This window comes from Triturus cristatus, chromosome 3_2, assembly GCF_964204655.1.
Source record: "Triturus cristatus chromosome 3_2, aTriCri1.1, whole genome shotgun sequence".
In the NCBI taxonomy this organism is placed as follows: domain Eukaryota; kingdom Metazoa; phylum Chordata; class Amphibia; order Caudata; family Salamandridae; genus Triturus; species Triturus cristatus.
This window is the reverse complement of record NC_140584.1, coordinates 686,895,674-686,910,990: the sequence shown is the minus strand read 5'-3', so window position 1 is coordinate 686,910,990 and position 15,317 is coordinate 686,895,674. Positions and strand designations below refer to the sequence as shown.

Sequence of the window (15,317 nt, the reverse complement as noted above, 5' to 3'; positions counted from 1 at the left end):
CATGATCGCGAGAAGAAAGACGTGATCGCGCGACGCATGATGTCACTGCGGGCGCGAACTGTCGCGAGACAGCGCAAATGGCTAAAAACAATACAACATCTCATGGAGAACGCGACCGGATCAAGAAAACTTGTCGGCGAACGCAGGGATTCAGGTAAGGCGATCGCACGCGCGCGAGAATGTATTATTTTACAGCGCGAGCAAGAAACAAATTATCGCCAAGCTGCGGAAACCGGAATTTTTGACATTTTCGCGCTCTCCGCGGAACGCAAAAATGTCAAATTATCGCAATTTCCGCGAACGGAACGAAATTTTTGCCCAGGCCTACACTAGAGTCTCCTCTTATCAGGGAGAGAATAGTTTCTGGCAACCTCACAAAATGACAACCCTGATCCCTCAAGTTCGTGGAAACAATATACTACTTTTCGCTCAGTCACCCGTGCTTACTTCGTTTGTCTCAGAGATACACAGAATAAATAGTCTGGGCGTTTCAATATGGATTTATTGAACAGTTGTTATTATAGTGTAGAATAGATTTGAGGTAACAACTGAAGAACCGGGTATTTAGAACCCAGCGGTGTCAGGGGCACGCCCAAAGTCTTCGGGGTCACCTGTCTTAGAATACAGAGACACAGGATACTTCTTGGTGGCGTCAGAGATTGAATTTATTGGCTGCAGCCAGTAACATAAGTCCTAGAAGTCATCATGGTATGAATTCTCAGGAGACTGCTCAAATTTACAAAGCAAGTCATCCCTTTTTATGCCAAAAACATCACATTCCAGACAGACACCCATTATTTTACAAATTGTCCAATCGCATGTAACCACACCAAAAGTATCGCATGACGGTAAAACCCACTTTTCAGTTGTCCGGCCCATGATCAATCATCGAACAATCCCAACATTCTTCTTTAGACAAGCCGGACAGACCCATGATAAAGAGAGCACAACCCTTATCGTAAATGGACCATAAAAGAAGAAACAGAAACAGATAGAAGTAGGATGGGGCATGTTTGTGTGCAATAAAACTTTACGAGATCCCGTGCTCTGACCCTTAATCAAGATCAGCTAGCGGGCGGGAACGGGTTTGGCAGGGTCGGCCTCAGGCAACGAGGTCAGTTCACTCGAGTCATGTAGGAGTCAGCACAAACTCGAGCTAAAGTGCGCCTGACTAAAAAGCTCTTTTAACCACAGTCATCGGCCTATGTGAGGGCAACCACAAAATGGCTACCATGCGCAAAATGGAACCCAGGGTTTGGAACGAAAACCCTAAATACGCAGTGAATCCATTGGTGTAATGTGACGAAAACACACGTACTAGCAGAACTCACTAGTTACGGTTCGCTGTTACCAAAATCGTAACGGAACCATGATATTTATAGCGCAGATTCAGATTTCACAGAACCTAAGACCCTCCTTTTGCCCTTACATAGGCAATCTCAGTCTGCATCTGAATTGATGTCGATATTCATCAAATCATCAAGGTGCTGTTGAAGCATCATCCTATCTCTCTGTACCTTTCTCAAGACAGGCGGTCTCCTAACACAGGTAGTAGCACAAAGGCCACATATGGCAGGACCACACTGTACACAGAGACAACACAAGAAAAGAATCGCTAAAGCCACACCAATGATCGTCAGAATCCTCCATCCCCAAGCGGATAACAGTCCCCAAAACCATCCAGTTAACGACCAATCTCCTCCGTCCGTATGTATTGACTCGGAGATCTTATGTAGCCTGGAGATGGCCTCGTATACTGTCGGAGCATTATCTGGAATGAAAACGCAGCAACTCGATTGGATCACTTTACATACTCCACCTCGATCTGCAAGTATGACATCTAAAACCATACGATTCTGCAATGTCATAAGGTGATCCGCTTGAAGCTCAGCTGTCAAATTACTAAGGGCACCGGCAGTTTCGTTTATGGTGGATTCAACCACTCTCGTCAATTGCCGCAAGCTCCTACTGTTAACCATAGGTCCCCAAAACGATAGGAAACCCTTAAAGAAGTCTCCTACTTCTTGTCCAGCGGTATCTTCCTGATCGAAGACACCCCTGACAACTCTCGTCTTGTAGTAATCTGCGGCAGCAGTATATCTAGGAGGCAACAAATATCCAACGTAATACGCTCCCGAAAAATCAGGGGGCAACCATGTATATGCTCGGTTGTAGCAAACAAAATATGTACCCTTGGCTGCCAAAAACGGCGGGGAAGACTGAGACGTAAAAACATACGTCTGAGTACAAACACTCTTCCCTAACTGAGCTTTCGGATTCCTGCCAATACCTTGCAGACAAAAATGACCTCGGTGGGGTACGATCCAAATCGAAGGTGACCTCTTTCGTCTCTGCTTTTCACTCAGGCTAACACTGTATCCAGTCGCGTTCCAGCCAACATAAGCTAGTAACTCGTCCTTGGGAATAGTCCTATACGTATCGATATCCCTACTCATATTCGTAATTCCCTTCACCAAGGCTTTATTACTCGAGTTATCTCTTATGGAACGCGGGGGATAGACTTCGATAGCATAAATGAACATCGTCTGGAAAGCCCATAAAGACCCATTCTGACTAAACGGCAGAACCAGATAGGGAATACCTCTATCCGTAGTATGTGGCACAAGACCACACACCCAACAATTAGTGAGGTTTACTACCAACTGATGTTGATGCAGAAGCTGTACAAATGAGTTATTTGCAAATTCTGACCTTCTAATCTGCTCGTGTTCGGGTAAGATATGAAAAGAATGCAAAGAAGTAGTAATAGGAAAAGACGTAGGTTGGGAAGTGGGTGCAGAAGTCAATTGGGTAGAAAAAACAATCCAACCCACCAAAGCTAGCGTCATGCTAAGAAACATCATAATACATGTAATCGGAAAACATTTGAGATGCATTATCCTGCATAGTTTCGTCTTAAAGTTCGTTTTCTCAACAGCTCTCTTGACCTCAAAATATTCCATCCTCTCACCGTGCTGTTCGCGGCGGTTGGTTTTCTTCTGCTAAGGAGTGCGTCTGTCAGTCCAGGGAACGCCCTAGGACCAACCAGAACCATCGACCTTGTGTCTACACGCCTGCAATCCCAAGTCTTTACACCGCGACCTTACAGCTGAACCCGGATGGTGGTTCGAAAAAAAGAAAAAAAGAGATCAAAACAGTTCCTCGGCTGAGAGAGGGCTGTTCTCAAAATGAAAGGAATTATTTGTTCTTTATTAGTCCATTGTCTCTAGACCGTAGGTTATAACGACTTTTACCAGGCTCTGTCTGACTTTGAAACAACAGTTCAGGTTCAGTGGTGTCCAATCTTAAAGGTGAAGGCACAGCTGCTTGCAAGACATCGTCTTCTCCTTTCTCAGACCTTGTCCATACCAATTCAGCGTCGCTAAACGGTGTGAATTTCGGTAATCTCTCAGTTTCGGTGTCTGCGATACCTCCGCGGATCCACTGGTCGTACGGCAGTGGTAAGGGTACCCTCTTACAGTGTACGCCGTGGATCCAATTTCTTTGTCCGAAGACTTTTACAGATGTCCTTTTAGACAACAACACCTGGTGAGGGCCCGTCCAACGGGGCTGATCGTTATTAGTCCTCTGAAAATTCTTTACCAGGATCCAATCACCAGGATTGATAGTATGACCTGGGTCCACGGATGCTGGTGGCAAGCTATCATGAACCTGTTGATGCAAGACACGCAATTTAGCCGTCAGGTCATACAAATAGTCCACCAATACAGGATAATCGATGTCACTAAATTTCGTTGGTCTCGGCACTCCCCACACATTTGCCGGTCGACCAAAAACAATTTCATACGTACTAAGTCCAATTCGGGAATGCAGTGTAGTTCTAGTTGACAAAAGTGCCAATGGCAAGGCATCGGGCCATTGGAGACCAGAACTCGCCTGAATCTTGGCTAGCTTCAGAGTGCCATTATAGCACTCCACTAAACCAGCTGATTGGGGATGATTCGCAGCGTGGAATTTCTGCTCTATGCCCAAACCCTCACATACTCTCTTCATGATCCTGCCCACAAACTCACTTCCGTTATCACTCCACACCATCCTTGGCAACCCGAACCTAGGGAAATATTCTTTGAGCAAGACTTTAGCTGTGGACAAGGCAGTATTATCTTTTAGGGGGTATGCCTCTACCCATCTAGAGAAGGCACAAACAACTACAAGGACGTATTTCAAATTGTTGCATCTTTCCATGTGGATAAAATCCAATGCAAAACCTCAAACGGATACGTCGGAGGCGCCAAGTGACCAGCTGGAGTTGGAGTTCCCTTACCAGGATTATACATCAGACACACCATACAATTTTTGACCACATTCTCCGCACACTTGGAAATTCCTCCATTCTCCCACACTGGAGCCAACAGCTTACAAATCCCTTTCGCACTGATGTGAGACATCCCATGTGCCATCGTAACCACCGCAAGCACATACGCATCGGGTAACATCCATCTTTGGTGTTCCGACAACTCAACCCAACAACCAGTCGAATCCGATCTACCCGTAGTTTCTCTCCACACGTTTTTCTCACTCTCCGTAGCTTCGGCCTGAATCTATTTTACACTCTCAATCGTATCCTCACACATTCCAGCCGCACCAGTCCATCTCGCAGGGCCTGCAACATACATTCGACCCATCACATTTTTCGCTGTTTCTTTCGCAACTTCGTCCGCAAATGCGTTACCACGGCCAACATCATCCGTAACCTTTCGGTGAGCACTACACTTCACAATCGCAACTTGCTTCGGCAGAGTAAGTGACTCAAGAAGCTCATTCACCAACTGTCCATGTTGGATTTTAGTCCCATGCGACGTAAGAAATTCTCTCGCTCTCCACAAGCGTCCAAAACTGTGTGCTACACCAAACGCATACTGACTATCGGTATATACATTCACTCTCTTTCCTTCAGACAAGACACACGCTCTTGTTAATGCGATCAATTCCGCTGCTTGTGCTGAATTATAGCTCACTCGTGCAGTTTCAACAATTGTACACAATGTCGTCACGGCATATGCCGCAGTCGTATCGCCATTCGGGAGCTTGTAGCATGACCCATCAACCCATAGCATACCATCTGGATTTGAAAGAGGAGTATCTTTTAGATCAACTCTACCCTTCGTTTCCTCTTCTGTCCTAAGAAAGCAATCCTGCTGTTCTTGACCATTCTTATCCACGGAAATCGTCAACAATGTCGCTGGATTTAATATGTTACACCGTTTAATGTGCACGTGACTGGCCAAAAGCGTCAACTCATAACCCGACAACCTTGCACTAGTAAGATGCTGAGTCTTTGTTCTGTTCAATAAAGTATCCACTGCATGTGGAACCATCACCACCAACGTATTATCCATCACCAACCCAGCAGACTGTCGGATGGAAACAGCCGCTGCTGCTGTAGTGCTCAAGCCACTTGGCAACGCTCTAGCTACCGGATCCAGAGTCTACGAGAAATACGCACATGGACGCTGCTTCTCACCAAACTGCTGCGTCAAAACTGACAATGCACAACCCTCTCTCTCATGAACATAGAGTGTAAAAGGCTTACTGTAGTCAGGAGTACCCAACACCGGAGCAGAACACAACGCGTCACGCAATTCAGAAAAACTTTTATGACAATCGTCAGACCAGGGAAGAGGACTCTGTGTATCCTTACAAGTCAAAGCCAACAAAGGTTTTGCCAACAAGGAAAAATTTGGAATCCACTGTCTACAGTACGACGTGATACCCAAGAAAGCGCGTACCTCTCTCTGCGTACTAGGCACAGTTATTTGAGCAATCGCTTGGATTCGTTCTGGGGTCAACCTTCTTCCCTCCTTCGACAAGAGATGACCTAAGTAGGTCACCTCTTGGCGACAGTACTGTAACTTTGAAGGTGACACTTTATGATGCAACTCAGACAAATGTTGTAACAACGAAAGAGTAGTTTCTTTACAAATTTCCTTATCATCAGCAGCCACTAACAGATCGTCAACATACTGAATAAGAGCAGCACCCGCAGGCAACACAAAAGTATCAAGCTGAGTTTTCAAAGCCTGACTATAGATAGACGGACTTTCACAATAGCCTTGAGGAGCGCGCTTAAACCGGAAGCTTCGTCCTCCCAAAGAGAAGCCAAAAATATCTCTACTTTCTTCGGTGATTGGAATACTAAAGAAAGCGTTCAAGTCTATGACGGAGAACCAGGCAGCTGAAGCTGGAATCAAAGTCAACAAAGCAGTAATGTCCGGAACAACAGGAAACTGGGGCACAACAATCTTATTAACCTCTCGAAGGTCAATCACAAACCGATACTCAGGCTGCTGAGAAGAATCAGTACGCTTCAAGACAGGCAGAACAGGACTGTTCCACACGTTACCTCTCGTCTCTTCGATCACACCTTTCTCAATTAAATCATAGATGATCGCTAAAAGCGCTCTTTCACCATCACTCGAAATCCGATATTGGGGAATACGTGGCAATCTAACATTCGATTTGAGCGTCACAACATATGGTGGAATCCCCAAAAGACCCACATCATTAGGACCAGTAGCCCAAAGAGTTTCAGGGAGACAACGCAATTCCAGTGGAAGCTGATCTCTAGACAGATACATCGGAGAGGTCACTCTCTTACCCAATGTAAGGTGTACTCCCGAAGGAGAACAATACAATGTCGCGTGCAGTCTCTTGAACAAATCCAGACCCAACAAATTCTCACCACAACCTGTCGTTAGAATAAGGGGTGCTTCCAATTCACAAGGCCCAATAGAAAGAGACAAGGGACTAGAAACTGGATTACGAACCGGGGCGCCAGAAAATCCCACTGAAATATTCGTTAAGCCAGACAAAGGTGCGCCAGGGAGTTTAGAGTGCATGATAGAACTCTTCGCTGCACCAGTATCCAAAAGAAAAGGCCCTACCACACCCGATGTAACCACTGCAACATAAGGTCCATCCTGGTCTACTGGAACTGACACTACTCCCTCTCTTTGTCCTTGGCTGTCCTAGCAATCATTATAGCCCGTACCCTCACTCTCAACGTAGCAATCGTCAACATAATATTGCGGAGATCTGCCAGTCTGTACGTTCTGCTGATCAAAATAATTCATAGACGTCTGTGGGGGAAAAGAACGTTCGTTCTGAGGGAACACGCCACGTCCTCTACCCCTAGACACCTGCTGGAAACTACCACGACCACTTGGAGCCAACATACCGCTCGCACGTTGTCGTAAAACAGGGCACTCATTCTTATAATGACCTTCCACTCTACAATACGCGCACTGATTCAGACCCAAAGGTGGTCTTGAAGGAAAATACTCAGGTTTCTGTGACAGTCTCTGAAACGATGGAGGTTGCTGAAACTGTAGACGTTGCTGTGATTCTTGCTGATTCGAGCCTTTTGTCTTTTTTCTCTAATCTATCTTTCTCATCCTTATCCCTATTCTCGTAGTACTGTGCAGTCGCCAATATCTGGGCCGACGAAGAGTCAGCCCAAGAACTCTCGGAATCTTTCAACTTATTACACAGTTCGGGAAGTAAATTAAAGACAAACTTATCTACAAACAATCTCTGGCCACCTTCCGTACTCATATCTTGACCGCTATGATCTATAAAAGTCTCTTCAAACCTGGTGAAGAAATCAGACACACTTTCGTCCTTCTTTTGCTTACATGCTGTCAACTTGTCCCAATTCACTCGCAACGCTGGCATCATCGTTTTCATCATATTAATAATTCTACCGGGGTAAATCCGCAATTAGAGGCTCAGGTTTAGCTCCTCCTACCGGTCTAGTATCTGCAGCCGCAATATTCACCCATGTATCACCTAATTCTACCGTATGATCCTCGTGGCGAATCTTCGCCCATAACGGTTGAGGGACTACATTACCCAATAACATATCCACATCAGCTAGATTTATAATGCATGCGTCGACTGTCTGGGACAACTCCTTATAATACCCCGCGGGATTCTTACGGGGGTCGGGTAAGGTTTGCTTAAGAGCCAAAACCTCGGCTCTCTTCCAAGGGACATGTATCCAAACTCTTTGGAAATTAGCCAAAATAGGTGGATTAGTGTTTGCGTCTCCCTCAATCCAAACTGGAGGAACCTCTCTCATTGGATATTGTTGTACCTTCTTTCTAACTGAGGCATCAGGCTCAAACAATGGCTGGGAAGGAAGTGCAGACCTATATGTAAGAAGTGTCACTACCGCATCCTCGACACCAACTCCCACTATCGTCCCTTTGGCGAACTCACTCTGAATATCAAGCAGTCCAACAGGAGCCAACTCCAATTCATCATCTTCCCACTGTTCCCGAAGCAAAGTACACATCATATCAAAAACATACCGCTGCGTTGGCTCTTTCCACTGTAGGAACGTATTCAGCACCGCTCTCGGATCATACCTAGAAACATTCATAACCCACCTACGAGCCAACGAATCCAACACTCCACGCTCCACAGAACCAGGGAGCTGACTACGTCTCTGTCTGTCATCAGAAACTGGGGTCGTGACTAGCGACCCAAATAGAGGAGTTAGGAAATTAGTAACAGTGTCAGCTACTCGCCGACGAACAGAAGGGGAAGCAGTCATAAGAACAGGAGAAAAGGTACCTTGCGATGGCAAAGAAAAAGACGTAGAAGTGGAGGAAGTCGAAGGGACAGGAGCAGGAGGCAAAGCAGTCTGAGTTAAGGCAGGCAAAGGTAAAGTAGGCAACCCAGGAAGAGGGGGTGCCGGAGGAACCTGAACCAACTGTGGAACAGGAAAAGGGGGTTGCGGAGGGACTAAAGGCTGACCAGCAACCTGTTGTACAACAAGCGGTAATATCGGTGCAGTAGCACCTTGCACGTAAGGGGGAGGTGACTTTAACAAATAAGACATTAATGGATCCTTTTCGGCATCCTTAACAGGATTCACAGGAGGGGGTGACAAAACTGGATAACATTTGTCAATAGCCATATGATGTTGCCTATTTGACACCTCAATCGCTTTATCTTCATCTTCTTTAAACTGCCTAGCAGCTTGCATTATCGATACACCCTTTTCTCTCTTATCTGTTTTAGCTTGTTTTATCTCTCGTTGTCTGGCTTCTTTGCGCCAAAGGCGGAAGGAGTCGAACATTGCCGGCCGGGCTTTCTTCCTAAATAATTTCGCTTCCAAATTGTCTAAAATCTCTGTTTCAAAACTACCATGTTGGGGCCATCGTAAGACACCATCTTTCCTAGTGTAGCGGACCCATACTTCATTGAACATAATGGGGCCCATGCCGTGTTTAGAGTAGAGCTCATAAGTCGGAGTTCCAACTGGAGGTATCGGACACGAATCCTCCAATTGGAACTTCCGGTTATAACCACAACAAAACCAAGTACAAAATTTGCTACGATTAGGCATCTTCGCTCACTAATCGAGCTTCAAACTTCAAGGGGCTATCTCTACCGATACACTCGTAAATATACAAGACCCTCGGCTTTGGAAATTGCAATTTTCAAATCAAAACTAAGGACCAAACAAACTAAGAACCAAACTAAGAACCAAGCAAAACCAAGAACCGATCAAACTAAGGACAAAGTAAAACTAAGAACCAAACAAATTAGTGGGAGCGACCCACTTATACTTAACCAAGTTGTCTGCTACGCCACCCAGAAGATCCGTCGATCGTCTCGCCTTACGAAGTTTCACAAAAAAGGGGGGGTATCCAAGACAGGGCGACAGTCAGGGCAGCGGTCCTTACGTAGCCGTCAGAAGGGGGAAACCTCGTGGAAAAGACCTTCGGTCCACGTTTTCGACATGCAGGGGTCGCTGAAGTGGGGGCCCTCCTCCAGAGTTTCCTCCCGAAGTTCCTCTCGATCCTCGGGCTTGGACCGGTACCGCTTGATGTCGCCCCACGTCGGGCGCCAACTGAAGAACCGGGTATTTAGAACCCAGCGGCGTCAGGGGCACGCCCAAAGTCTTCGGGTTCACCTGTCTTAGAATACAGAGACACAGGATACTTCTTGGTGGCGTCAGAGATCGAATTTATTGGCTGCAGCCAGTAACAGAAGTCCTAGAAGTCATCACGGTATGAGTTCAGGAGACTGCTCAAATTTACAAAGCAAGTCATCCCTTTTTATGCCAAAAACATCACATTCCAGACAGACACCCATTATTTTACAAATTGTCCAATCGCATGTAACCACACCAAAAGTATCGCATGACGGTAAAACCCACTTTTCAGTTGTCCGGCCCATGATCTATCATCGAACAATCCCAACATTCTTCTTTAGACAAGCCGGACAGACCCATGATAAAGAGACCACAACCCATATCGTAAATGGACCATAAAAGAAGAAACAGAAACAGATAGAAGAAAGATGGGGCATGTTTGTGTGCAATAAAACTTTACGAGATCCCGTGCTCTGACCCTTAATCAAGATCAGCTAGCGGGCGGGAACGGGTTTGGCAGGGTCGGCCTCAGGCAACGAGGTCAGTTCACTCGAGTCATGTAGGAGTCAGCACAAACTCGAGCTAAAGTGCGCCTGACTAAAAAGCTTGTTTAACCACAGTCATCGGCCTATGTGAGGGCAACCACAAAATGGCTACCATGCGCAAAATGGAACCCAGGGTTTGGAACGAAAACCCTAAATACGCAGTGAATCCATTGGTGTAATGTGACGAAAACACACGTACTAGCAGAACTCACTAGTTACGGTTCGCTGTTACCAAAATCGTAACGGAACCATGATATTTATAGCGCAGATTCAGATTTCACGGAACCTCACAACCATTAGACAGTAGCCGAGATATATAATGAGCAGTACTACGAAAGTAAAGGGATGGTATAGTTCTACCATCTTACAGTAATCATGAAAATATTCAAGTACATAAAATACATGATAAGAAAGTGCGTACTCCTACGATGCCTCCCTAACTAGATGTACCTAAAGGTACCTAGCATCTGTGTAGGTGTTATGCGTCATGTCAAGAATCCCTCTAAGGTCTAGTCAACCTCATTACTGGAGTTAGGAGAGAATATGGTACCGGGTCCTGGTCTCGAGTTGGTCACCACGTGAGGGATGTTAGACCACTGTTAGCTGGAGCGTCTGCATGCAGGAACCTCAGCGTCTCTGGTCAGTGTGTCAGCCCAGAAGTCACGGTCTCCTCTGAGTGTCTAAGCAAGACATGATGTATATATAACCACAGGTCTCCTCAGGGGTCTTACCTTGCTGTGTTACTGTGTCGGCCTAAAGGATGACGTCGGGCTTGAACTTTAACATCAATATTATACAGGAGATGTTCATCCTGCCGTGAGTCCTGCTGTGTTTCCAAGAAGCCTCATGCATAATGTATGAGCATCGAACCAGGGAAAAACCTGTGTTCTGAATGCAGCGTTGTATCTAGGTAAAAGGTCAGTCCCTATGAACCATTATGTATGAAATGTAGGGAAGGATATAAGTGAAAGGTTGCATTGATACCTGCGCCTATATATGGTACCTATATGGAATATAACAGTGCTTGGTCCTAAGAGTGAGGGTGCCCCTGCATGAGCAGGACACCACTGTGACCTATGGAGTCCCTTCTCCTGGGTTGTAAGTGAGACAGCCATATGACATATAGAGAGACACTGCGTCATTATGCTGTGACCATCTCGAAACTGGCTGTAACAAATCCTATCATGTTTGGTATCAAACATGTTGGAATCACACACCATAAACGGTGTGGGAGGTATGATTCTATATACAACGGTGTGGGAGGTATGATTCCATGCACCGTAAAGATCCTCTGGGAGGCCCTCGGTGCTCCAAGTAACAGTCTTCCAGACCCGGAAAGCCAGCCAGGGGTGCTACCAGCCAGAGACCCGTTTCTGCCCTCCTGCTGCTGAGCTAAGCTCGGGCAGGGGAAGCCAGAATAATAGGTATCCTGTCCCTGGGAGATGTAACCACCTCCCAGACAGGATTTAGTGTATTGGGGCAGGGTGGGAGTGCTTGCCAGCACCACATATTCTGTGTGCAGAACACACTTGGTGCCCTCCATGCGTAGTCAAGTTCAAACCAGTTCAGGGAGCTGCTAGCTCTGGCTCTGGAGCGAAATTGGATAAAGGACAGGGGCGAATCTTCCCCTTTGTCCAGCCCCCCCCCTTTCTGCTGATCCTGAGCTCCCACGGAATCCGAAAGGCTCAGCAACACAGGTGGTGGTTCTTCACATTCCTCGAGGCCTGCCTGGTCTTCTCACCAAGTTTGAGGCCAGTATCCCTCGTCAGAGCTGCAGGAAGCGAACCTCTGTTCACTGCATCGACTTGCAGTTGCAAAGGCTTGTTGACTTCCTTACACCAAGATCTTCGGGATCCAAATATATGGGTACTACCTTTGTTAAATTTAACTATGCTTGATCTTGGGATGTCAATAACCATGCTCTACTGTACAGAATTCAGTCTCTGGCCTCTTTTCAGACATGGGCTCAGCCTTTAATTATTCCTACCTATGATTAACTAATTTGTACTCAAGCTCAGACTTAAGGTAATAAGATTTAGCTTTTCCCTGTGTTTTCACTATATTTTACTATTCAAAATTCTACTGTGTAAGAAACCTTATTTAGGTTATCTCAACGGCAAACGTTTTTGGGGTATAGTTTGAGGCCTTTTAGATACCCATTCTTAATGAAATATAGGATTTTGTTATATTCTGCCCTGTGCTCTTCCCTTCTCTATACTTAACATTTATTCACTCCGTTTCCACATTTTTTATTTGGTCCATCGTTTAAGAGATATTTTGTTTTATGGGCTGGGTGAAAATATATTTTACCTTGATTTAGGCTTCCACTGGTTGCCCAGGTTAGTGTTTAAGTTCTTACCCCTAATACATCGCAAACAAACTTTGTATACTTGTTGTACTTATGTATAACATAACCATACGCCATAATAATTGCTGGTGGTGAGGAAGTAACTTGGAATCCTCTCAGAGTGTGACCAAGTAGTGTCTACAGATGGCTTCCAAATATTTCTTCAACCCATTGCTTGCCTAAAGCTAACTTCATCACAGACAATGTACTCATGAAACTGGACAATGGCAGTCTGTTTCTGAACTTGCAAATGGCTTCTACATTATGTAGTCCTCATCTAAACAACAAGTAGAATTTGCACTGTGATGGGCAGCAGCATCACCGTTTTAATACAGTGTCTTGATTGTGTCAAATATTAAATAACAGTCTGTAGAAAGTGATGAAAGTGATTCTAAACAAATATAAGAAAATATGTTCCCTTTGTAGTCATTTAAGATTGCGAAAATACCCTTTAATGCCACATTTCTGTATGGCTCCATGAATGCGTTAATATTTCAAATTTCGCCTTCAAAATAAGAGAACGTCTTGAAGGATAAACTGAAAGTTTGCTGCTATGCATGTGGTATACATTTTTGGGACTGATCCCTACATTTGTAATCATGTGCAGAGCATAATGGATATGTAGTATTCTGTTTAGTCTTAGGGATGCATATGTTTGACTGCATGTGAGGCACTGTATATCGTTTCATGATTTGGCCATGGTACTGCTATTAAACCAACTTAAGGCTATCAGATAACTCAATGTCACCGGGGACTGTGTATCCAAGTTTTCCAATTTACAAATCTTTTCACCTACTGCTTTAATCCCAGAGGTTCAATTGAGACTGTAACTCCCAGAATTATTTTGGCTGTTGAATGAAGTACCCGACAAAGGCATCCCTGATGCCACGGAGTTATCTGGTAACCTTAAACAAACCTTTAATTGTCAAAATCACATTGTAACATATTCCGTCACACTGTAACATATGTCTGGGCACATTTAATTGAATTACCTGTAGTCATCATGTCAAGAGCAGCAGGTACCCCAATCAGTCGAGGAAGGCGTTGAGTTCCACCAGCTCCTGGAAGTATTCCAAGGAGCACTTCTGTGAGACCAACTCGAGCCTAAAGCAAGCAATGAAGAACATGTCACATAAAAGCATCTTCTAGGCTACCCACAGTCCATTCACTCAACGCATTTTAGCTACCAACATTAAATTAGCTAGACAGGGATTTATACTTTGCATCGAGTTTGGATTACCCATTTTGGATCCTATTTGGATGATCCATAGCTACTGTACTAAGATTTAGAAAGGCACAATTCAACTTTTATTAATGGGAAACATATTTAAGTATAACAAACGATTGTTTGCATGTAAAAACACCCACTGTAGCTTGCTTTTGAAAGCAAACATATACAATGATCAACACGATACCACACAGCCATCTAGCCATCATACAGCCTAAGGCAGGCTTAAAGGCAAAAGAAGATGCTAAGAGTATGCAAATTATGCAAGCGGAATTCTGCAAGCAGAATAATTTTAAATGCCATTGTGCTACAACCCAGGGAGCAGAGAAGTGAAGTACATCATAAGGAGTGGCTTTAGCCCTTGGTCTCCCATCCCAATATCTCTGTCTCTTGGTGCAAAACTGGTCACTAACCCTGACTGCATAAGTGCATCGGAGGTAACTCTGTTCCCTGGCACTTGGTGTTGCTGTGTGTTACAGAAGAAAAAAGGCATGGTGTTTGGTGGTCGGTGGTAGCAGCAGCAGCAAGGCAAGGGAGCAGGTAATTTTTATACTTTTATTTGTTCTTTTTCTCTTTTTACGTGGTACAAAATGAGGTTGTCATTAGTGCATTTGGTTGGAACAGATATTTTTGAAGGTGAGAACATTCAATGGAAGAAACGATGGAGGAAACCTTTGCGAAATTAACGGAAGAACTTATGCACACTACTGGAGGTGTGAAAGTGATGGAGTTAGCTCATATATGGGATAAAGGTGGTGGTAGTGCTTGTATTCTCCGAGTTAGGAGCGGGTATTATACAGCACGAAGAGTACTTGTTCAATTGTGGACGCTCCAGTTTGATATAAATAATCATATTAAGTATCTATAGTAGTATTTACATTCTGATTTTAATTAGGGATGGGCAGAAAACTCTGCTAGGCCAATGTGGCGGATAAAGCCAGCCACCCCTGCTTCTGAAAGCAGCCAGACCGGGGAGAGCCTCTCCAGGCCCCGGTGAACCCCCCGTCCCCAGCGCCCTGACCATCGGCTGGCTTGTAGGACAGGGGGCTCCCGCAACCTGGGGACCGCCAGACGGAGCACGAGCCCCGGGCCCGCTCCCAGCTTCCGAACCCTAACCAGGCCGGTGAGAGCCTCCCCGGGACCTGGTGGACCCCCGTCCCCAGCGCCCGGACCCTCGGCTGGCTTGCAGGACAGGGGGCTTTCGCACCATGGGACAGAGCACAAGCCCCGGGCCTAGGCCCAGGTTCCGAACCCTATCCAGGCCAGGGAGAGCCTCCCTAGGACCCGGAA

The 15,317-nt window shown here is 45.5% G+C and overlaps 1 protein-coding gene across 2 annotated transcripts in view; it reads right to left on the bottom strand.

The window, feature by feature from the left end:
* Positions 1 to 15,317, bottom strand: part of LOC146857972 (peroxisomal bifunctional enzyme-like) — a 357,734-nt gene that overhangs the window by 197,552 nt on the left and 144,865 nt on the right. For both annotated transcript variants that reach the window (XM_085648736.1, XM_085648735.1), the window contains one exon: positions 13,792 to 13,903. In XM_085648736.1, the coding sequence (XP_085504862.1) occupies positions 13,792 to 13,903 (112 nt within the window). The remainder of the gene's footprint in view (positions 1 to 13,791; positions 13,904 to 15,317) is intronic.